At 54.0% G+C, this 24,533-nt stretch overlaps 1 protein-coding gene across 1 annotated transcript; it reads right to left on the bottom strand.

Annotated features, from left to right (window-relative positions):
* Nucleotides 1–1,102: 1,102 nt before the first annotated feature.
* ARHGAP35 (Rho GTPase activating protein 35) lies at nt 1,103–24,528 on the bottom strand. Its single transcript, XM_068417306.1, has 7 exons — nt 24,361–24,528; nt 10,136–14,041; nt 5,784–5,928; nt 5,100–5,177; nt 4,492–4,623; nt 4,021–4,126; nt 1,103–3,876 (listed from the first exon to the last, which is right to left on the bottom strand). The coding sequence occupies exons 2-7, from the start codon at nt 13,829–13,831 to the stop codon at nt 3,516–3,518; spliced, it is 4,518 nt and encodes a 1,505-aa protein (XP_068273407.1). The 5' UTR covers nt 13,832–14,041; nt 24,361–24,528; the 3' UTR covers nt 1,103–3,515.
* Nucleotides 24,529–24,533: the final 5 nt, after the last annotated feature.

Genomic DNA, 24,533 nt, shown 5'->3' with positions numbered 1-24,533 from the left:
AAAAATTGCAGTCGACCAGTTCGCGAAGGGCGCCCTGCTGCCAGCTCCCAGTGTGCAGGTTCTCCCCAGGCTGCAAAAACCAGTTCCCAGCTGGTTCCCAGTTTGTATTGCCCAGTTCCCAACTGGTTCCCAGTTCGCAGTGCCCAGTCCCCAGTTCCCAGCTGGTTCCCAGTTCGCAGTGCCCAGTCCCCAGTTCCCAACTGGTTCCCAGTTCCAGTGCCCAGTCCCCAGTTCACAACTGGTTCCCAGTTCCAGTGTCCAGTACCCAACTGGTTCCCAGTTCCAGTGCCCAGTCCCCAGTTCACAAGTGGTTCCCAGTTCGTGCCCAGTCCCCAGTTCATAACTGGTTCCCAGTTCCAGTGTCCAGTCCCCAGTACCCAACTGGTTCCCAGTTCCAGTGCCCAGTCCCCAGTTCACAACTGGTTTCCCTGCCTCCCAATTCCCAGTTTGCAACTGGTTCCGAGTCCCTGAAGCCCAGTTTCCCTCCCAGCCCCGCCCCACCCCAGGACCCCCCAAACCCCCCCAAAAACTCCACACGACTCCACAATTATTTTTTTCTTCTCTTTTTTTTTCTTAATTTTTTTTTCTTCCTTTTTTTTTTTTCTTTAAATTCCGCAGGAAACGGGTCCGGCCGACCCCCCCCCCCGTAAAACATCACATTTTTGATCTCATGCACTAACTCGGCCCTCGAAAATACCACAAAATTGTTAAAAACGTCCTTAAAAGAAGCAGAAAAAACAACAAAGAAAATTTCTCTATCACCAAAAAAACCCTACGGGGAGAGGGGGAGGTTGGTTAGACCCAAAAATATTAATTAAAAATCCAGTAACACCCAAACCATCCAAAAAAAAACCCCAAATTCCATTTTTTTGGTGGAGGAATCGCTTAAAAATTGATTTTTTTTTTGCAGTCCCAAAGGGGAAAAAAATAAAAATCAAAATTTTTTAATTATTTCAATGCTAATTTACATCCTGCTTATAAAAATCGACTATTTTCGGTGTATTTGGTGAGGAAACCCCGAAAAAAAACAAATTCCTTTTTTTTTTTGGTGGAGGAATTGCTTACAAATTGATTTATTTTGCAAAGGGGGGAAAAAAATCAATTTTTAAAAATTATTTCAACAATAATTTATGTTCTGCTTTAAAAAAACATTATTATTTTCTGCGTGTGCAGCAAGACAACTCCAAAAAAAAAAAAAAACCCCAAAATTCCTCCTTTTTGTTTTTTTTTTCCCCCTTCTTTGCAGGGTTTTTTTTTCTTTTTTTCCTTTTTTTTTTTCTTCTTGTGGGATTATTTATTTTCTCCTTTTTGGTTTTTTTTTCCTCCTTTTTGTTTTTTTTCCCTCATTTGGGGATTTATTTTTCTTTTTGGGGATTTTTTTCCCCTTTTCAGGGTTTTTTTTCTCCATTTTGGGTTTTTTTCCTCTTCCTTTGTGGCTTCTTTTCTCCTTTTGTTTTTTTTTTTTTTTCCCACCTTTTGGGGTTTTTTTCCTCCTTTGGGGTTTTTTCTCCTTTTGGGTTTTTTTTTCCACCTTTTGGGGTTTTTTTCCTCCTTCGGGTTTTTTTCTCCTTTTGGGGGTTTCTTCCTCCTTTCCGTTTATTTTTTCCCTCCTTTTCAGGTTTTTTTTTTCCTTCTTATCAGGGTTTTTTTCTCCTTTTGGGGGTTTTCCTCCTTTTCAGGGTTTTTTTCCTTCTTTTCCTGTTTTTTTGGCCACTTTTATTTAAAAACCCAGCCCGGCAGCCGCTATTTACACCAACACTTCTGTTTTTAAAGCACGAGACTGGAGAAATTTGGGGGGAAAAAAGCCCTTTTTGAGGGTTTCCGTGGGCCGGAGGAGCCCCCTTAATGGGGGGGGGGGCAGGTGTTTTTGGGGGGGTTTGGGCTGTTTTCGTCACCGGGGGCGAGGGGGAATTTTGGGGCGTCTTAAAGTGCGAAGAGACCCAGGAGGGGGGCGGGAGCCTTCCCCGTGCTCTCCCAGTGGTACCATGAAAAATCCAGTTTAAAACCACCCCAGTACTGGGAGGGGGGAGGGGAGGCTGATGGGGGGGTGGGGAAGGACCCAGGTGCCCCCATCCCCCACGGTTCAGAGCCCCCCAGCCCCCACCCCCCCATCCCAGGGGGACCCAGGGGTCTGCACCCCCCCATGGCACCCACCCCCCCCATCCCCAGGCATCCTCACCGCAACCAAATTCCAGCGTTTTCCCCCCAAACCGAAACCTGTCGGCCCAACCCCCCAAATCGGCACCGGCTTTTCCCCAAATCCAGCCAAAAATGGGGTGGGGGGTGGGGGGGGGGCAACGGGCCCGACCCCTCCCCCTCCACTAAGTGCTTAATGCCAAAATCCCTGGGGGGAGGGGCCAAAATGGGGCGGGGGGCTGGGCGCCCACCAAGGCTTTTTGGGGGGGGCGGGTGGAAATGGAACTGGGGGGTCCCCAGGGAGGTCGTGGGATCCATCGGACGACTCCCGGGATGCATCGGGCGGCGTTGGCTGAGCCTGGGGTCATCGCGGGTGGTGAGACACGGGGCGTGTCGGGCGAGCCCCGGGCCACGTGGGACCACGTTGGATGAGCCTCAGGCTGAGATGGACCACGTTGGATGAGCCACGCGCCATGCTGGACCATGTTGGATGAGCCTCGGACTAAGCTGGACCATGTTGGATGAGCCTCGGGCTAAGCTGGATCACGTCGGATGAGCCTCAGGCCATGCTGGACCATTTTGGATGAGCCTCGGGCTAAGCTGGACCACGTTGGATGAGCCTCGGGCTAAGCTGGACCATGTTGGATGAGCCTTGGGCTAAGCTGGACCATGTTGGATGAGCCTCAGGCTAAGCTGGATCATGTTGGATGAGCCTCAGGTCACGCTGGACCATGTTGGATGAGCCTCGGGCTGTGCTGGACCACGATGGGTGAGCCTTGGGCCATGCTGGACCACGATGGGTGAGCCTTGGGCCACGCTGGACAAGCATCATCCCATGCTGGATCACACCGGATGAGCCTTGGGCTGCGCTGCAGCGCATCGCATGAGCCCTGGGCCACATTGGGCAACCTGGGGACATGCCAGACGAGCCTCAGGCCACATCAAATGAGCTTCACACGGCACCGGGCGAGCTGCTGGCCACGCCCCACAGGATGTGAGGGGGTCTGGCGGTGCCAGGGCCGAGCCAAAAGTCCACGGGGAGCCGGAGAAGTGTCCGACCTGCTGAGCAACCCAGCACGCGGGTCCATGGGCTCAGCCCCAGCACCCCCCTGGCGTCGGATCCGCTCCTCAACCCCCCCTTGCCTAAACCGAAAGGTGGGGAAAAACAAAAAAAAAAATCCTCCTGGGGCCCCAAGTCCGGCCGCCCCGGCACGCTCCCGCCGTGCCCAAGTCTGTGCCGGGGCGGGAGAGGGCGAGCCCAAGCCCGGCGCTCACTTGCCCGTCTCCGCCGGGTGCCCCAGACCAAGATTCTTGTGGTTTATTTTCTTTCTGGTTGTTTTTTTTTTGTTGGGTTTTGTTACTTTTTAACCGGCGTCAGCTCACAGTGTGTGTTGTTCTGCGTGGAGCTGAGCCGGGAGGAGCGGTTGGACGGGCGACTGCGGTGACGGCGGCGGGGTTCGGGGGGGCGAAGGTTGAACCGTGGTCGGCGCGGCGGGAAGGAAAGGAGCGGCGGGAGGAGCGGCGGATGGAGAAGCGGGTGCGGCGTTGGGGGGTTCGAGGATGGGCCGGTTGTAGAAAAAGAAGGGGCACTGTTGGATGAAGAGTTCGATGATTGTCTGGTAGGTGCGGGTGGCCGTCAGGGCGTCCATGGTGCTGAAGTCGGGTCTCATCAAGGTGGGCCAGAAGCAGATGGAAAGGTTCTCGCTGGTCATCAGGTTCACTCGGTGGTTGTGGCTGACCCTGCGGTGGGAGAGAGGGGACAAGACGATGCCGACGGGGTGCCAGTAGGGACCCCGATTACCTCGGCTGCAGAGGTGATCCCCAATCCCGGCGCTTGGGGGGGTTCCAGAACCCTCCCCGCGTCCCAGGAACCCTGGCACGTACTTGTTCAAGTGCCCGATGACATATTTGAAGACCTCGTAGTTCTCCTTGGGGAACTTCCTCAGCACTTCCTTCAGCGCGTGGAGCTTCTGCTCCCGGTCGTTGATCTCTGCCGGGAGGGAAAGAGGAATCGGGGGGGGGCTGCCGCGGCAGGGAAACGCTCGCTGGGCATCGCAGCTGGTCAGGGCAGAGTCCCGCTGCGGCATCGCTCCTTGGTGGGGAAGGATTTTTGGGCACCAGCTCGAGGGGGTCGTCGCTCTGCCCAAAAATAAACCCGGCAAAACCTCGCGGTGCTCCCGGGGCGCAGGATGGCGCCGGGGCAGAGCATCTCCGGCCCAAAATGGGCTCAGAGGGTGGGAATTAATGAGTAGACGTGTCTGCAAACAGGCTTTTACGGTATGAATTAACAAGACGTGCCCGCAAACGAGCTGCTACGGGCTGGGAGGAGGGTCGGGACACCCCGGGTGTACTCACTGTGGGCTTCCACCAGCTCAACCTGCATGGGATAGGGGACCAGGGGCTCGGGCAGCTCGGAGAAGAAACTCTTCATGGCGCCGGCCACGGTATTGACGGTGAAATCCTTCTCAGCCAGGTCCAGGCCGTGATCTGCAAGGGGAAGAGTCTTGGGGTTAACACCGCCAGGGTCACGGTCGCACCCCAAAGTGCCCAGGGGTGCGGGACGGCGATGGAGGGTTCGCCCCGAAGCGGCTCGGTGTTGCTGCCAGCAGAAAACAGCCTCCAGCCACGGAACTGAATCTATTTTACAGAGGAGCCAAACCCTGACGCCCAGCAGCCGAGCCGGCAGCACGAGGGGCACGAAAATGGATAAAACACCCCAAAACCCACGAGGACCAGAGAGTCCTGGTGCCCAGCGTGGCACGGGGCAGCGCGGCCGCGGCGGGCACGTCAGCCTTGTCCAGGTTATAAAAACAAGGGGGTAAGTGCGTCCAAACGTGTTTTCATTTCACTTTGGTGGCGGAGGGGACGCGGGAGGGGACGCGGGAGGGGACGCGGGTGCATCAGGCACGGGTGTCCCTCGAGTTTGGGGGTGGGCAAGGAGGAACGTGGGCAGCAGAGGTTACCCTGGTCGAACTGCCGCTGCAGGCTCTCCATCTCCGACTTGTTTCCGCTGACGCGATAGATGCCTTCGGTGCTGAGCCCTGGTGAGGAAGAAGAGGAGCTGTCAGCGCAAGGGAGGGGGCTTTAGGGACCACCCCCCTAAAACCCCTCGTTTACAGGCGTTCAAATCCATACGCCTCATTTTCTCCACAAAGCGACGATACCCCCAAATCCCCACCCCCCTCCATGAAATCCCGCTCCTCGTTTAAACCCAGCCTTAACCCTTGTCCCGACGCGGAGGAGTTCCCCTCTTTATTCTTTTTAACCTTTTAAACCCCGCTCCTTGCAGCGAGTTTTCTTTTTTAATTCAAAAATTAAGAGTTACGATGAGTTCATGCCACAATCGAACCAACCACGTGGAGTTTCTCACCCTGATTTATCATTTTACCCCCCCATCCTATTTTTTTTATACAGGAGACGTAACAAAAAAACCGCTGGAGAACAGGGAAGCACCCGCTGCCCGATCTCCCTGTTACAGCTACCGGGAGCAAGAGCCTGACGGGGATAAAAACCATCGGAATAAAAAGCCTGCAGCCTCTTTGGGTGTTAAGGCTGAAAACGTTGTGCCGTACCCATCAACATCAACCGTTAGGAGGGAAAACTTCAGGGTGGAACCCCCAAAAACCACCCCAACCGGTTCCTCTTACCCGTCGCTTCGATGTACTCGATGCACCTCTCGATAAAAATGGGGATGGGTTTCTCCAGAGTCACTACGTTGGTCAAAGGCACCCCAAAATAATTGCTTTCCCACGTCGTCTTCGTGATGGACGGCCGAGGTTTGGGCTTTGGTTTCTGCGGGAGAGAGCGGGGCGGAGTTGAGGCAAAACAACGTGTCCCTCTGATTATTTATTCAAATGAATTATTATCATCGCGAATAACATATTTATTCATGAGAGAGGCAGAGGTGGCGGTTACGGACGGGGGAAACCACTTCTCCCAACGCTCCCTTCCCCACCGTGGGACGTTAAACCCGACCGAAGGCTGACGTCTGCGGTGGAGCCTCCTGGATTGTCATGGCTCAGGTGAGAAATAAACGGCGGCGCCGTTTTCAATGAAATAAGCGTTTTTTCTGGTCTTTTAGCTGAAAAAACCTCTCCGGGTGCAGAAGGGAAGAACCAGAAAATGGGAGAACCCAACGGGACATCACCAAGGGGAGGTTCACCCAACTTGGTGAATGTCTAGGATGAAGCGACTGGCCCTGGCAGATGCGAGCAGAGCGGTGGACAGCGTCTACCTGGGCTTCAGTAGGACCTTTGACACCATCTCCATCAGATGCTCCCAGAGAAGCTGTTGATGAGCAGAGGGCGAGGAGGGTTGACGACTGGCTGAAGGGCCAGGCCCAAGGGGTGGTGACCAGTGGAGCAAAGTCTAGTTGGAGGTCAGTGCCCAGCAGCGTACCCAAGGGGTTAATCCTGGGGTCTAGTCCTTCGTTAATGATCTGGATTAAGGGGCAGATGTACCCTCGGCAAGTTTGCAGATGACACCAAAGTGGGAGGAGCGGCTGATACCCCAGAGAGTCACGCTGCTGTCCAGAAGGACCTCAACAGGCTGGAGAAATGGGCTCATGGGTACTTCATGAAATTCAACAAGTGTGAAGTCCTGCCCCTGGGGAGGAACAACCCCAGGCACCAGACTATGCTGGAGGTCACCCGGCTGGAAAGCAGCTCAGTACAGAAGGACCTTGGGGGGCCTTGGTGGACACCAAGTTGAACATGAGCCAGCAAGGTGCGCAAAGAAGGTCAGTGGTGTCCTGGGGTGCCTTAGACAAAGCGTTGCCAGGAGGTGGAGGGAGGTGATCCTTCTCTGCTCAGCGCTGGTGAGGACACACCTGAGTGCCAGGTCCAGCGCTGGGCTCCCCAGTACGAGAGAGACACGGACATACTGGAGAGAGACCTTCTGGTGGCCTTTCAATATCTAAAGGGGCTTATAAGATGGAGACTTTTACTGGGGTCTGGAGTGACAGGACAAGGGGCAACAGAGAGGGGAGGGTTAGGCTGGATGTAAGGAAGAGATGTTGTACCATGAGGGTGGTGAGACACTGGAGCAGGTAGCCCAGAGGAATTGTGGATGCCCCATCAAGGGAAGTGTTCAAGGTCAGGTAGGATTAGCCTTGGAGCAACCCGATCTAGTGGGAGATGTTCCTGCCCATGGCATGGGGGTTGGACTAGGTGATCTTTGAAGGTCCTTTCAACTCAAAACACTTCTGTGATTCTATGACTCTATGGATGAGCAACCTGATCTGGTGGAAGATGTCCCTGCCCACAGATCTTTGAAGGTCCCTTCCATCCCAAACCATTCCATGATTCCACGATCAAGATTTTTGCTACTAAACTTCAAGGAATAAGCAAATAAACCCCACAATGTGTCACCACAGCAAAGGTGGAAACCTAAACACTCCTCCAGCCCAGGCAAGATGGTACCTGCCACCTCACACCTTTCCCATGGGCAAGAAGATGAAAATGTGACTTAAAGATAAATCTGCCAAATTAAAGGGGAGCAATTAAAATGCCAAGACCGACTATTAGCAGCGGCATCTGCTGCCTGGCCACGTCCCTCAGCTTCCTCGTGGAAAAGGAGATGTGCTACAATCCAGAATTGGAGCGAAACCTGAAAACGTCATCTGGAAACCCCAAAAAGCCAGTTATAGACCCAAAAAAGCCAGTTATAAACCCAAAAAAGCCAGTTATAAACCCAAACTCATCAGCTGAAAACCCAGTCCCGTCAGCGAAGCCTCTTCCCCTTGCAGAATAGCGCAGCCCACTCTCCTCTCGACTTGTCCCACCAACGTATCCGTCGCTGTAAGGGAAGTTTTCTGCCTCTGGGGGTATTTCGGGGAGACTCAAAACACCTTTTTTTTGGGCGGGGGGAGCCTTGAAACACCTTTGTTTGGATGAGAGCAATCATTCCTCCCCGATCCCCGAGCACCCCCCGCCAAGCGGGAGCATCTGGACAGAGCTTTCTTGAGCAGAAAATGATGCTCCTTCAGCAGCTGGGACGTAGAAGGGAAACGGAGGAAGGTCTCGGTACGACAGAGCAGGGACGGGGCCCGTTGGGGGAGGCCGAGGGCGTCGCTCCAGCCCCATCCTCCCCGCTGAGAGGAGGATTTAATTTTGCTCCTTCCTGCTTGGCAGATCGTCGCGGGCAGCTCTCCCTTTGTTTCCAGGGGAAATTAATAACGCCTCTTAATTACCGTGATTGGTTTTGCAGGGGCAGGCGGCTCCGAGCAGGACGTCCGGCAGCTGCCGCTGCTCCTTCTGCGGGGCAGGGGGCAGCTTCCCTTCCTCCTCCTGCCTCCCCTCCTCCTGCGCACGTATAGATACATAATGTCTGGGTGTATATAGACGTGTATGTAACGTGGGCACATGCACACATGTGTGCATACATATTTCATGTGCACATGTGTGTATATATCGTGTCTGTATGCGTATGTACACACGTGTATGTGTATAGCATGTATGTAAATATAGTTTCTGTACTCATAGGTATGTATAGCATGTGTATATATGTGCACACATATGCATATATGGGTGTACATGTGTGTGTATGTAACATTTATGTACAAGATACATTGATGTATGTGTGTGTACATATAATATGCATATGCGTATATGTGTGTGCAGCGAATCCAGGTGGATTCAAGGCTGGTTTTGTAGAGCCGCAGCAGCACAACGTGTGTAGAGACGAGCCTTGAGAAGAGCCACCCAAGAGTGGCAAAAGACAACAACTTAGACATGTCCTCAACTTACCAGCGTCTTCTCTGTTCGGCCACATCTATTTCTTTACACAACTCTGATAACAGATGGTTTAGTAAAAGCCAGCCCCAGCGCAGGCCCTCCAAGGCCGACTCTGTGTCACCTTCAGACAGAACCAACGTTTCTCTCAGCTCTAACAACGGGACGGGCTGAAGCCAACGGCGTGTTCTGAGGACAGGGTCTGCTGCTGGGGCTGAGGACACTGGAGTTACAGTCACTGAGTCTCGCTTGCGCTTAGGCCGAGAGCGCCCGAGGGCTCTGTTAAACTCCTCAGTAATTACAAAGAAGGGCCAGAGATAAGCAAAACTGCGAGCAACATCTTTGTAGTGTCTTAACTGACTCGACTCACAGCTCTGGCACCAGGATTAGAGATAAATCCTGTAGGAACCAGCACAGGATCTTCTCCTCGGAGCCACCCGCGTGTGTCAGCAGAAAGGCCTCGACCACGCTGGCGCAGAAGCGGGGTCACACAGCGGACAGTGTAACTGTGGGGGGGTTACGGCCACTAGAGACCCCCAGAGCCCACCCAAGACCCCTTCCCAATTTAGTACGCGTGGGCAAAGACAATTACATAATGTATTAGCAAGTGCATAAGTTTCTTGGATTGGGTGGGCTTTACTCGGAGTTGTATGAACATTCATTTTCCTATAACGTATATAACGAGCGTGCTTTTGTCCCCGGGTGTGCAGCCAGGAGGAGAGATCCCCCACGCACCCAGCTGCAATAAACCCCTGTCGGCTTCTGAACTGTCATTGGGGTCAGAGAGTTTTCTCCGGGACTATTTTCCGGCAACAATTCTATACCAATAACAGCGACTTTACTATGTTTATCCATGTTGAAGAGAATTTACAAGGTAGATGGATGCCATGTTTCAAAGCACCCATGTTTCGGTTAATTGTACCTCAGAACTCACAACTTCTGAGTGCGGAACGAGCTTCCTCAGAAGTGCGTTGTGAGGATAAAGCCGTCAGAGCCGAACGCCGCGGTGGAAAGGACGGAGGTGATTTTGGTACAGGACTGCATGTTCACACAAGTCCGCGCCAGCAGCGAGTTAAGGCACAATAAAAGAATAAAATAAAGAGATTCGGTGCTCACTCTACTCCTCAACCAATCAGTAAATACGTGAAAAACACACCATGAACGCGACGGCAGGGGCTCCCACCCTCGTTCAGGCTTTACGCCCGGCGGCACGTCCTGCCCTCTACCCCGCGAATCCCACCACCAAAGGGCAGGAAGCACCAGCCTACCTTCGTCGTCCTTCTCAGGCTCCGCAGGATGTTCCTCCTCCTCGGATCTTCCCCGTCGGCCGTTTCGTAAGGGATAACGGCGTTATCGCCTTTATACCCTTGGGAAGTCTGATCTTCCTCTTTCTTTCGAATGGGTCCCAGCTCATCGTCGCTCCCAACGCTGAAGCTGGTTCTGTAGCTGGCAAACCTGCCCAACCTCGCGCAGCGTGTCCGATACAACACGGGTTTGCTAACGACCGAGACCTTGCGGCCCCGCTCTAAGGAGCTGGTGTCCATTTCGCTGTCCGAGCCGTTGCCGCTGCCGTTCGATTGGGTTTTGTTAATGTTACGGATGGTGATGATCTTGCCCTGGGTGCTGTCGTGAGGCACAGAGTAGATGTTCTCCTCTTCGTTTCTGGGTTTGACCACGGCATCCATCGGCTCGGCGTAATCGGAAGGATCGAAACAGTCAGTGGGCAACCAGCTGCTAGAAGACACGGACTTCCTCTGCCCGTCCCGATGCCCCTGCTCCAAATACGACAGGTCCCCCTTCGTAATGTCAAAATGCGGGGGGGGCTTTGGTTTCACCGGAGGAGGTACTTTGTTGTTCAGCTTGCTTTCAAAAGTGCTCATGACGGAAATGAAAGACAAGCCGTCGTTCCCCTCCAGTTCTATGGAAAGCTTCGAGTGGTCTTTGGGCAGGGCGGGCATGGACGTGTCCTCTCTGAAGGGGCTGTAGGTGGGAGCCTCGACATCCTCCTCCGAGTCCTGCAGGTTGGAGTTGCAGAGAGGGGAGCCGGCTCGAGGCGAGTTGAACACCTCCTCCGTCGTGCTGCAGGCTTCGGCCACATTGTCGTACATGTGGGTGGCTTCGATGATGTTTTTTTTCTCCACCACGTCTTTAAAAAACGAGTGGAAAATCTCCAGCTTATGCTGCGGCTGGCTACAAGGGATCGTGGCGAACTTGCCGTCGATCTCCTGGGCGATCTCCTCACCCTCGGTGAGCTGCTCTCTGCTCAAGTCATTGTCCAAGATGTCTGCAGAGCCATCCGTGAGCGCCACGACCTGTATGGGGATGATATCCTGCACCTCGCAGAGAAAGGCACGTAGCATGGCCAGGGACGCCTTGCGTTTCGCCGAGTAAAAGACGATGTACCCGTGAACGAGCCGGCTCTTCCTAATGCTAAAGGAGGAATGGTAGGAGAGGAGGGAGAGCTCCACGCGCCTCTTGTGCGGCCCGACAGATAACTCGAGGAGGACGGAGCTGCTGCTGCCGCACTGCGAAGGTCTGTAGGTCTGGGACTGCAGGATGGGTAAGAGGATGTCGTCGGCGTTGAACGGATCTCCGCACATCAAGCACATGACGATCCGAAGGTCGATGTCCGCCAGGTCTTTGATGCTGGAGGTCGAGCTGACAAGGTTTAAGTTGCGTTTTGAGTCCAGCAGCCCCTTCAAAACCTGGCTGATCTGCTTCTCGTTGATGTTACGGCCATACCCGATGCCGGCGGATGCAGGGTCCAGAAAGACGCACTGCAGCTTGCTCGCAATCTGCTGGCCTTGCTGTATCAAGCTGTGTAGCGTCTCACCACTGGTGTCCCCCCTTTTGTTAACGAGGATGAGCGTCAGAGGAAGGTGAACCAAGTGGTTATCCCTCCTGCCGATGGTCGACTCTCTGCTCTTTTCGATGCTTTCCACCACGTAGGACAGCGACTCCTTCGAGTTGTAAAGGCAGAGACAACCATGAGGCTGAAAGGTGGGTGTCTGGAAAGAGTTAACGGGGAGCCGGACGTTGCCCTCGATCGGCCTCAGGGACAGTTCGTACATCTTACCTTCGATCACGTACTTGTCGTCGTTGGTGCAGAGCGCCCGGATCTCGTTGGCCAGCTCACGTGCCAAACCGTCCTTTCCGAGGATCACCAGATTGATCCTGTCGATGTTGGGGTCCGAAAGCAAGCTCTTCTGGTTGCGTTCGGAGGGCCTGATGAAGCGGGAGTTGATCAGGTGCTCGATTTTAGAGTCTACGCAAACCGGGCAGCTCGGACACGTTTCCTTTGTCGGGTGGTACACAAAGTGGATGTGCTTCAAAATAAGGGCATCCCGCTCAGCCTGCAGCTTCTGCAGAGCTTTGAACCTTTGCTCTTCACCCAAGACGTCCTGAATGACGCCCATTTTCTCCTTGCTGGGTTTAGCATCGAGCTCCAGTTCGTAAAACAGCTCCGAGTACTCTAAAAGCAGCTCCTGAAACTCCTCCTTGGCCTTTTCTATAATCTGTTTTTGGTGCTTGCTGTAGATATCCATATAAATAGACTCCTCCAGCCACATGTAAAAATCCTCGTTCATAATGAAACTGCGCGCTTCCTCCCAGGGCTTCCCTGGCGTGATGAAAGGGGAAGTCTCCAGGTTTTCTTTGAAAGCTCTTCTCATTTCTGCCCTTTTCCTCTCGTTCCTCAGCTTTTCTAAATGAGCTTCGTAGAGCTGCTCGGCGGGCTGGGTCTCCATCAGGTCAAAGGGAATGCGCTCGTTCTCCATGTTGTCAATGTGGCTCGTAGCGTCCCAGGGCGTCTCTTCCAGGACAATAAACCATTTCAGAAAGTCCGGCTTTGTCTCCAAGAGCTTCTCCACTTTTACGCAGCTCAGGTGATCTATTTCATCCAGATCCGGGATGAGGGCTTCGAACGCTTGAGGAAGCATGGCGAGATACATCTTCCGTCGGCGCTCTATGTGCTCCTGCTTGAGGCGGTGGACGTGCTGCAGAAAGAGTTTTTTGGCTTTCTGCGTTCCTTCCAGGTAGACGTAATCCTGATACTCCGGAGAGGACTGCATCTTGCGGCTCACGTTCGACCACGTCTCGTTGTGGTTTTTGACGATGCGGCTGACCAGCCACTCGTATTTGTCTTTAGCAGCAGCGATCTGTTGACTTTGCTGTTTCAAAGCTTCGAAGTAGGGGATGATTTTCGTCTTTCCCCGGCTTTTATCAATCAGCTGCACTAAGGTGCTGAAAGCCAAGTCAATGTTCACATTGGATCTAGCCGACGTCTCCACGACCTGGAGGTTCTTTTTGCTTAAGGCAAAAGTATGTGCATCCCTAATGTACCGCTCCACGCCTTCGTCACACTTTGTCAGGACCACCACGATGGGTTTTTTTGTTTTCGCTAGTTGATTGTAAAGATTTGAAACGAATTTGAGCTGATCATCAAAGTTCCTGTTCATACCCCTGCTAACATCGATGCAGAGAAGAAAGCCATCCACCAGCAGCTTTCCATCCGGCATCTGTTTTTGTTCAAAGTCCTGTTCCAACCCAAGCTGATCAGTGCAAAAGTACATGAGCTTTTCAGCCGACGCCAGTTTGGTCGCAGCAGCCCTCTTGATATAGGGCTGCAGGGCCGTGCTGCGGTGAGGCTGAAAGGTCTGGTCGTCAATGAACTCCGTCTGCTCCACAACATGCATTTTACATTCGACGCAGTCCTCCAGGGAACGCACAACTTCCCCCCAGAAGAGAAAATGGTCATTGTTGACCACCCTTCCCCCAAAGTCACTGGTGCTGAGAACCGAAGTGTGGTCCAAGTGAAACTCATCCGCACTGGGCCGTACAAACCGGTTGCAAAGGCAGGATTTCCCAATGCCGCACTGTCCCTTCTCCTTCTCCGTCCCGGACAATCCCACCACGCTAATGTTATAGGTGGGAATGCGAACATCTTGCTTTCTTGCCATCATCATCGTCCACACATCCTGTCCCAATCAACCGCTTCCGAAGAGGATTAGCGTTTCCAGCACCCGGTGTGACCTGGGAGCTCAGTGGAAGAACGGGTGACAGTTCTCAAGCCAGGCAGGGCATCAGGGCGATGAAGTTCAGCATTCCCATCCTGCAGGTACCAGCAGCGCTTCAGTTCTTGCTGGTCCACGTCGTTGGATGGCCGATGTTTCCCCCTAGAAGAAAGGGAAAAAAACATCAGTGTTTCAGCTCCGGAACCCCAAACAGACCTAATTCCGCCTGTACGATTTTATACGCCTCGCACTCGAACGCTAGTGCCGACGTCGGGGAGATACCGGCAGCGGCAAAGACGCGCCAGCCGCAGCATCCGACCGAGCGCTAACCGCAGTGGGCACGGCTTCCTCACCGTCGTCACAAGCGGTTTGTGGGCGCAAACCACAAGCCGACCGTGTCGCGAAGGCAGATCAAGGTCACGGTCTGCCCCCAGCCGGGCAGGGAGCAAGAAAAACGGGTCAGCAGCGGAGGGAAGAGCCGAGGGGATCCACGACGGAGCCTGGGGAAGAGGGTTTGCTTCATGGGTGTTTCCGATTCAACGCTGAAAAGAAAGTGAGTAAAACAAACCGCCCCATCTTTTCTTTGCCTTTTTACTTAAGATCAAGCGTAGCACCGGCTTAACACCCAACACCGCTTCTACCGGATTACCTCTTCGCTCGCCGCAGATAAATGAGGTCTAATAGGATCAGAATAGTTTAAAAAAAATAAAAGAAAGGCGTAGAGATCCAACTAAAACCTTGAAAAGGTGCCCAACATGTCCCAAGCATCAGCCAACGCAAGGAAGTCCTCCCAGAGGGGACCGCGCTCGAGGGAGGTATGATTCTAATTCCTGGTCTTGAATTTCTGAGGATGGTGAGACACTGAAGCAAGTTGCCCAGAGAAGTTGTGAATGGCCCATTGTTGGAAGCGTTCCAAGGTCAGGTTGGATGGGGCTTGGAGGTCCCTTCCAACCTAAACTCTTCTATGACTCCACGGATGGGGTCTGGAGCAACCTGATCTAGTGGAAGTGCCCCTGCCCATGGCAGAGGGGTTGGACTGGATGATCTTTGAAGGTCCCATCAACCCAAAACCTCCTTATGATTTTATGAAATACGGCAGTTGAGACAGTTCGCTTTACAACCCGATAGCAGAAGAGTTTTCAGCTCATGGCAAAATCAAAATGAACTCGTGTGCAGATGACACCGCGGGTCGTCAGAACAACCCAAGGAGCACGGCCTTCCACAACATCTCCTCTGCTTTGATGTCTGGATAGTGCAGTTCTACCAGTTCCCCGGCTGGACTGAAGCACACGCCAGACAAAGGCTGCTGTGAACCTGCCACGCTGTTGGGCGCTTGGCTTTCCAAAACCTACCTTCGTGTTCATTTGATCTCAAAAAAACCTCCACATTTCACCCCACCAGGAGGTCACCCACATCAGCCAAGTCATCATGTTATACGATCCAAAGGACATGGGGAAGAAGTGGGTGTTTGGGCTTAAACGCAAGGAGTTTGGGCATTTTAGGAGTTGGTCTGCAAACTCTCGGCTCTTCCGTGACCGTGTTATTTCCCGCGGGAACGTCACTTATCAGCAGCGCGTGTCACTCCTCAAGGTGAGACTCTCACAGGTAAAAGGGTGTAACAGCCGCAGCACCGCTGCAATGTAAACTATGCTGCCGAGCCGCTGTCAAACCTTTAATTACTTCAAATAATTACTCATCGCTCAATTTGAAGGAACGCAGTTACTCCCCGGGAGGCTGGCCAGGGCTCGGGGCTGCTTTCACAGCTTCTTTTGCTGCTCTGCCAGGAACACCGCTCTTCCTCCCGTGTTTTTTCCTCAGTCCTCGCCCTTTTTCCCCATTTTGGAGGATGAGCTCGGGTGGGAGCCAAGCACCCGGACCCTAGCGAGACACTAGTGTGCCCCGGCTTACCCCCGGAGCTGTTTTAACCAGTTTGTCTGACCGGCGGCCGAACTGGTGAGCCGTTTCTGCTCCCCCATCTCCTCTGCAATGCTCTCAGTGCTCTGGCGGGACAACCTGGCTGACACGGCAGCTGGAAACACGGCACGGGCACCAGGACGGAAGGATTCCCTCCCAGCTGTAAATTTTCTCACTGCGTCCCGGTAGCAGAAAGTCTCCGAAACGGGTCGTTTGGATCTTCGCAAACATTGATTTAAGCTTTTAACCATCTGGGTCTGAAACACTTAATCTCATGCAACAGCTGGGTTATCCTTGGGCGTGTGGCATGACAAAGCATTTCGCTGGCCGTGCCCAACCCTCTCGCGGACTTAAAACCACTTTCCCAATTTTATGCGAAAAATAAAAAACCCCCGGAGATGCGGAACCGCTCATTTCCGACACCGGATCCGCGACGAGTGAAGGCAGCGACGTACCAAGCATCCAACGAGGGGGAGGAAGGGCCAGCGTGGAGGATCCTGCACCGTTTCCCGTGTTAATCCTCAGCGTAAAGCAGGTAATTTATTAATAAATTGCAGGATGTCACTAGGTCGGGCAACAGCATCATCCGATGGATTTCTGACAGATTTGCTGAAATTCAGGTTTTCTGTTCACTTCTGCCTGGCGGAGAAGCCGCCGCCTTCTCTCCCACCACCAAAACCTGCGGGACACACAGCTGCAAAAGCGTTTCCACAAACAGGTTTCAGGAGCAAAAGCAAATTCCAGCGGAAGCAGCTCCTTCGGCTTCGCACCGTCGCCTTCGTCCCACTCCTGTTCACTCGCACAAGCATTTCCTACACCAGCAAAAAAGCAACAGACTGGGACATCCACGTACATCGTGGAGGTTTCCACCCCAAAATTATAGAAACTAAATGCGGATAACAGTTTGAAAAAAAAAAATCACCGTGCACCCTATGCGACTCCTGAGAGTCATTTCTCCCCCTTCCTCCTGTGGATCAGCTTCACACCTTTAAAATTAGGCTTTAATTACCTACAAACAAGAGAGAGATGCAAGGTTTTGGAAGCGCAGGTTTTGGTGGAGCACTGGGACGCGCAGTGGGATCTGTCCCGGCCAGCACACCGGAGCCTGCCCGTTTCCACTGTGTTTTTCTGCACGTGCCGGGAAAGCAGTTGGAGGGATCAGCCCGGCGTTGGCATAAGTCACTCACCCCCAGATTCAGACAGAGGAGTCACAGAAACCTTCGCGCCCACGCTGCTTTCAGGTGCGCTCACCCCGGCGCATCCTCAGCTCCTCGTTTAGCTCAGCTTAACAAAGCGACGTCCTTTCTCCTCCACTCAGGGCGCGGGAAGGGGAAAACCAGTGTCAAACGGTGCTCACTTTCATTTTCTCCCCTAAATCCCTGAGTCAGGAGTTACTCATTTACGCCACAAAGTCCAGCCGGGAGGACCAGGAAGAAGAAAGGACCCACTCAGTTAATTCCCAGCAAAGTGGAGGGGAATTTAGCTCGTTTCCTCTTAAGAAGCTGGCAGCAGACCCGAAGAGGAGGGAAAAAAAAAAAAACAAAGAAAAAAGGTATTTTCCACCTTTCCACCCCCAGATACCTGAAACCTGGGTACGACCACGGTCACCAGCGACGACAGCTCACGCAACCCTGGCTGCCGATAAGCCTGGGCGCTGCCGGCACTAAAACCGGCTTTCCACGCCACTCTCCAACGCTCACCGCATGCGTGTTGTGTCGCAACAGCCCCAGAATTAACAGCACGTTCAATTAAGCAGCTTCTCAAATGCTATTAAACCCGAGACAAAGCTCGCTTCGTGCTCTTTGCAGCGCTCACTGGGGTCACAAAGGCCCCAGCGGGCGCTGCAAGAGGAGCAACTCCAGTTTGCGACTCGAAAACCCCCGAGGGCAGCAGGACCCGATGGCGGCGCGGACGCTGCCGGCCAGTTTTTGGCACGGCTTTTCATTTATTTAAGGGGAACGACCTCCGTGTTGCAGCTCTCCCCAGGTCGATGGGATCCTTTTCCTCCTCAGCCTGCTGCAACAGACGCCCGGGGGCACCGAATGCTTTGCACAGCATGGAGCCAGGGGCAAAAAATAACGGGAGAACCGGCATTCCCACCGGGAAACTGGAGGAAATCCAATGCAGGGTACAGAGGGTTTAAGAAGACACAGCTCTGTCCTCATCTACCCCTTGTCGGCGGAGCGGTGACCGGCTGGGCCGCAGCAGCTCACCGGGGCACATGCCTCTCTGTCCTGCACAGTCCTGCACCCAGAATCCCTCCAAACTTTGCATTTTTAAGAAAAAAACGAGCCTTTAGTATAAGCATTTTAAATTAAGTAAGCTGAGGCTCTAAATCTAGGCAGAGGTGAAAAGAAACAGCAGCCCCGCAGCGCCTCGAGGGGACACAGGGCATCTCCAGAGCTTCATTTTCTGGGTGTACTAACACCAAAAAAACCCATCCGGAGCTGCCTGGTGACGGGGTCCCCCGGAGATGCCGCTGCGCCCCAAGCTCTGCGTCTCTCCAGCTGCCGATTAAACCACCCGGTGCCATGGACCAGCCTCAGACGCCAAACCTATGGTCGCTCCGTCCTCTGCAAGTGGCAAAGCTGAACTTGCTCAAAGCCCTAAACCAACCGTGAAGCTTAAAAATGGGAAGATTGGGTTTGGCATTCCCCTTCTCCCGGGGAAGGCACACGGCACGATTCCACCGCAGCAACGCATTCAGGTAGTCCGGAGCCAGCTACACTTATCTCAGGCATTCCAGCAAACCCGGCCGTGGCGTCATCGTAAGCACCGCGAAAGAATCCGACGGCTTAAAACGGTGGAAATACCTGGCCGGGAGCCAAGCGGCCTGGGCACGCTCTCCCCAGCGGGGTCATTAAATCTCTCCGACCAAATGGAAGAGGAGCTGGGAGGGGAAAAATAAATATGTGGTTAAACAGCATCTCGCAATGAGCGGGCAACGAGGTGGCATCCAGGAACATCTCGCATGGCAGCAAAGGCGTATCCGAGTCCGGGATAACATTAAGGAAAAATAAGTACACTTCGGGGCGACAAACCCTTTCCAACAAACCACTCTTTCTCCACCGTAAGATAAATATCCTGGACAGTTATCCACTGCAAAATGCCATAGGAGGGAAAGAAAATCTTCATCTACGTGCCATTTCTTCTCCTCGAGGTATTCAAAAGTTGCCCCAACGCCACCTTCACCACGGCCTCGGCGCGTGGTGACACCACTGCGTTCGTAAAAGGCTTGAAAAACAATTCCAGAATCCCAACGCCAAAGGTAAAGGTCAAGTGCTATCGGGATGGAGACAGGGACATGCTGTGTTGCGTGAATGTGAATTGTCTCCGGCCGCCGGCTCTCCTCCCACAGCTCTCACCGTCAGCGAAGCACCAGGCAAAAGCAACCTCTCACGGGGCTTATTTTGGGGCCTTTTCCCCTGGCACGGCTGTAACCCTCTTCCCCAGCCAAGGTCAGCTCCTCCAGTGGCGTTCCCGGCAGGAGAAGGGGAGAAACCAGCTTTGAGGTGGGTCGTTAGAAACGTGGCGTTGGGTTGAGTTGTTGGCTCTGTCAAGAGCTTCGCGAGGACTCAGACTGCAGCGTTACATGTAGACACTTCCATATGCGTCCATGTGTATGTCTATATACATCATAGAAGGGTTTGGGTTGGAAGGACCTTCAAAGACCACCCAGTCCAACCCCCTGTCACAGGCAGGGACATCTCCCACTAGATCAGGTTGCTCCAAGCCCCATCCAACTTGACCTTGAGAACTTCCCATGATGGGAAGACTCAATGACCTTAAAGGTCCTTCCCAACCAAAACGATTCTATGGGGCATCCACAGCTTCTCAGGGCAACCTGCTCCAGTGTCTCCCCACCCTCATGGTACAACATCTCTTCCTCGTGTCCAACCTCACCCTCCCCTCTGTCACTTTAAAGCTCCTTGTCCCGTCACTCCAGACCCCAGTAAAAGTCTCTCTCCATCTTTCTCACAAGCCTCTTTAGGTATTGTGACGGACAGAGTTTGTATGCCTTAAACAACTTGTTTGACAACTCTGGCTGGAGGAGGGGATGGGTGCTCCAGAGGCCTGCAAGTCTGGCAAGAGATCAGGGCCTTGGGAGCAGAACACAATCCCTGCTGTGATTTACAGCTCTGGCTGGAGGAAGAGAGAAGTCCTGCGGAGGTTGGATGGTGTCTCTTCCTTGGGGCCAGCCACCTGTGCAACAACTTTGCAAGGCATCAACCACGCTTGTGCAGAGCAGGGTCATAGAGCGGACACCACAACTAGGGGATCACGACCACCAGACACCCCTTGGGGGACCACCGACTCATTTCGAGAACAATCTAAGACTGCAAAGCGCAGGCGTCCCAATTAACATGGGAAGCGAGCGGAGCGGGGAGACAAGAGGGACGTTACCACCTTCTCCTGTCTCTCATGCAAATCACCTAAAGGATTTAGACCTTCTCCCTTGGGATGCTGGTGCGCGCTCCCGCCCGCCACCTGAGGACCAATCCTGCAAGCGATTTACCGGAGGAGCAACTCTGCAGGCGATTTACCAACTCTACAGACAACATCCATGGCTAGATCCAAGGGTGGTGATCGCTCTTTTCCTCTCTCTCATAGTCTCTATCCTCTCTCTCTTTTCCTTTTCTCAATGCCTTTACAAACCCAACACACTTACAACCACGCCACTTTCCCGGTGTTAATAAATTGTTCTTAATTTCATACCAGTTATATTTGGTGTTGTTTCACCTTAATTTACTCCAAGGGATTTATGAACTAGTTGTGACCAGGTCGTAACAGGTATCAAAGGGCCACAAGAACGTCTCCTTCTCTTCTCCAGGCTGAAGAACCCCAAATCCCGCAGCCTCTCTCTACAGCAGAGCTGCTCCAGCCCTCGGACCATCTCCGTGGCCTCCTCTGGACCCACTCGAGCAGGTTCACATCTCTCTTGTGCTGAGGACCCCAGAGCTGGATGCGGTGGGGTCTCACCAGAGCAAGAGGAGAATAATCCCCTCCCTCGACCTACAGCCCCAGGAGACACTTGGCTTTCTGGGCTGTGAGCGCCCATTGCCGGCTCACATCCCATTTGTCACCCACCACCCACCCCCAAGTCCTTCTCCATCCATCCATCCATCCATCCCCCAGCCTGTGCTGGGATGGGGGGTCTGCCCCCACCAACTGCAGGACCTTAACACTTGACCCTGGTGAACCTCATGAGGTTCACATTGGCCAACGTCTCCAGCTCCCTCTCGATGGCAGCTCTTCCCTTGAGGGTACCAACGGCACCACTCAGATGGGGCAATCCCACCATCTAGGTCATTGACGAAGGTATCGAACTATGCTGGTCCCAGTATGGACCCCTGAGGGACACCGCTCATTGCTGATCTCCATTTGGACATGGAGCCATCGACTATGGTCGACATACATGTGCATACACTTATATATATGTATATTTATGGACCACCCGCAGCCCGTCCCAGTGTGTTGCCACCACCAGCCCCAAAGGCGTTCAGCCCAACCAGCGCAAAATCCAACCAGAAACATCTCCGCAACGGGGACGGAACCGTCCATCCCACCTAACTCGAGCGATTAACGGCTCCTCCATCCTCACCTAGAAGGCACCGGAGCATTAATGACCCTGCCCTGCCAGCGAGCAAACATGAAATTCCTTTTCAAGGGAAATAAACTGGGGCAACATCCAAATGAATCACCGAGGACGAGGCCAAAGGATCTCAGAGGCGTAGAGATCCCTCAGCAAAGGTGCAAAGACCAACCGTTGAGTCCCAACCCGGCCGGCCAAACACTGGCACACACCAATTAAATCGGCGGTGGCTAGAACATGACTAATTAGCATCACCTTCCATGACAGCTCTGCCAAAACCTCACGTCGCCATAAAAATCACTTTTACACCCCCAAATCCCGACGGCAATCGCCAGAAATCCCTTTTCCTTCAGAAAAAACGACGAGACTTCGCCACCTCAACCCCTCGCCCGCCCCAATTAAGCCAATTCACCCCAAAACGAGCGTCACCGTCGCTTCCTGATTTTCCCAGTTGCACCAGAGTTTGGAGACGGGGAGGGAAAACGCGGCTGCGGGGACGGCCGAAAACGATCCGGGTTAAGTCTCGTATGAAAACACGGATCTCAATGAGACAATCACGGTGCTCCGGAGAGAGCAAAGCTTCTGAATCGGCATCGCCAAAACCATCCCCGAAGGAGGCAAAGCCCAAACCTCTCCAAACTAAATCGTGATTCGCTGATGCCTCGAGCCGGGCGACGACATGAGCACCAAGGGAAAAACGTACCCAGTGAGGAGACACGGGTAGGGAGATGCCATGAGGGAACCAAGGCCAGTTTTTTTATATTAAAAAATATAAAAACTAAAAAAAAAAAAAACCCCAAAAAAGAAGAGGGAAGCGGGTGTGGAGAGGAAGAGCCAGAGTGCAGACACTGAACCTCTCTGAGAGATGCTGCTCGCGCCACATTCCGGCAAAGACGCTGTTTTGGATGCGCCGCTCCCCAAAATCCTGTCCTCCGAGGCGGGACGAGGAGGCAGGTGAGCGCCCGAGCAAGGAAAATCCTAAAACCGGCCGTTTCGCGCAGCTCACAACCACAAGAGTCTTTTTTTTTTGGTTGTTTTAAGGTGGCAAAGGAAAACCGAAGCTCCCCCTGAGGCTTGGAGGTGAGCGGTGCCGCCCCAAAACACTGGGAACACCGCCGGAGAAATGGGGGAGATTAAAAAAAAAAAAAAAAAAATTTAAATTGATTTTTCCAAGCGCCGCGTTCTCCTAATTAAGCTTCACTGAATCGGGAAGAAATAAGGGAAGCGGTGGGAGCCCCCGGCGCAGGCATCTGCCGCGGCGCAACCTCGGCATCCGGCTCAGCGCTGTTTTTTTCGGGTTTTAAATTTTAAAATCAAGCAGTTTCTTAAATCTGGGGGTCCCTCCCCTCCCTGGTTAGCGGGGCAAAAAGGAGAAATCAATCAACTCAGGCCATTAAAAATTACATCACCAGCCGGCCCGAGCGCGCGTCAGGCCCCGTCTTTATCTCTGCCGATTGAAACGCCAATTACCGGCGGCTCGTGCGGATACGGCAGCTCCTGGGGGGGGGGGCGGCGGGGGGGGGAAATACAAAATAAAAAAATAAAAGAAAAGAATCAAAAAATCACTCTCGAGAAATCAAAGCCCCCCCCGTTTCCGTCAAAACCCCCCAAATACAAAGAATCTTTGTGCCAAGCGACGAATGCCGGAACCGTTTCCCCGGCCCCGAGCTGGTGCCGTCAATTTATTCTTGAGTTAAAAAAAAAAAAGAAAAAAAAAAAAAGGCGCTTTTTAATTGCCTGGGGGGGCATCAGGCATTAATTTAGTTGCCCGGGGGGCATCAGGCATTAATTTAATTGCTGGCGGGGCATTGGGTGTTACTGGCAGCTTCGTTCCAAGGGAGCCGGGGACAGCGGGCACTGTTCCGGCATCGGTTGAACCCGCCATCTCGCTCTGGGGGGTCGTTACCGTCGCTGGGAAAAACGAAGGGACGTGGGTCGGGGAAGGAAGATTTCGGAGATTAAAATGGTGGGGGGGGGGGATGTGCCACCCAAAAAAGGGGATGCTGGAGATGCCCACCCCCCCAAAAAAAGCAAGGGGGAACACCCTGAAAAGGCGGCAGCACCCCAAAACCCAGCCTGTGGCTCTGCTGGTGCAGGGAGGAGGAGACTCCCCCTTTTTCTTTTGGGAGGTGGGGAGGGGGCTTAGGGCTTGTTCCCCCCTGCTCTGGGGGGGTCTGGCGGCTATCCCTGCTATGGGGGAGCCCCCCATGGGGCCCCCCCCAAAACAAGATCCTTCCCAGGGGCATAAAATCAGAGGGAGATCAATCACCGCCCCCCACAAAGTGGGGCTCCAGCCCTCCCCAGTGTAAAGGGGGGTCCTTGGGGCTGGGGTGGGAGAAGCCCCCCAAGCTCTTAATGTTGGGGTGGGGGTCTCCTCCCTCTACCCCTTGCTGGTGAGGGGGGTCACAGATCCTTTAAGGTGGTGGGGGTGTCCCCCCCTCCTCCCTACCGTGGGAGGCCAGCCCCCCCCTTTAAAGGGTCTCCGCTCACCCACCCTCAGGCCACCCTTAGCCTGGGGGGGTGGGGGGGGGCGTCTCCCCTACCTCCTCCCCTCAAGGTGTGTGTGGAGGTCTCCCCTCCCAGGACCCCTCCCATAAAAGAGGGGGGGGGTCGCCTCCCCTCGCAGGAACCCTCCACTGAAGGGGAGGGGGGTCTCCCCTCCCAGGACCCCTCCCCTTAAAGGTGTGTGGGGGTCTCTCCCGCCCAAGGGGGTCTCCCAGCCCCGGGGGTGGTCTCACCGCCCTCCCCGGGACCCATCAGCGGGAGGCCCCCCAGGCCCGGGTTAAGGCCCCCCCCCCAAAATGGGGGGGTCCCCCTATTCCCCAAAATGGGTGGGTCCCCCCCATCCCTCACACCGCCCCCATCCCCCCCAATGGAGCTGTGGGCCAGCCCGGGGGGTCCGCAGCCAGCGGGGGTGGGGCGGGCCCATTGTTCCCAACCGGGCGGGGGGACACATACAAGACCCGTTCCTTACCGTAGCGGCGGGCCGGGCAGGGGGCGGCAGGCAGCGGCGGCGGCGGCGCCATGTTCCCCCCTCAGGGCGGCGGCAGCGCGGAGGAGGGGGGGCAGGCGGCGGCGGGCGGGGCAGGGGCGGCAGGGCCGCCGGGGCGGGCTCGGCCTATAATGGCGGCGGCGTCTTCCTCCCCC

Source organism: Nyctibius grandis, chromosome 23 (genome assembly GCF_013368605.1).
Source record: "Nyctibius grandis isolate bNycGra1 chromosome 23, bNycGra1.pri, whole genome shotgun sequence".
NCBI lineage: Eukaryota > Metazoa > Chordata > Aves > Nyctibiiformes > Nyctibiidae > Nyctibius > Nyctibius grandis.
Note: the sequence above shows the minus strand (reverse complement) of the source record. Positions and strands in the feature narration are given on the sequence as shown.

What these genes read in the sequence shown, in the direction of transcription:
- ARHGAP35 (XM_068417306.1), bottom strand. Translation starts at nt 13,831, where the DNA reads ATGATGATGGCAAGAAAGCAAGATGTTCGCATTCCCACCTATAACATT. An exon ending in CGAGTACATCGAAGCGACGG is followed by an intron (nt 5,178 to 5,783) that starts GTAAGAGGAACC and finishes CTTCCTCACCAG; the next exon opens with GGCTCAGCACCGAAGGCATC. An exon ending in GCAGCGGCAGTTCGACCAGG is followed by an intron (nt 4,624 to 5,099) that starts GTAACCTCTGCT and finishes TTCCCCTTGCAG; the next exon opens with ATCACGGCCTGGACCTGGCT.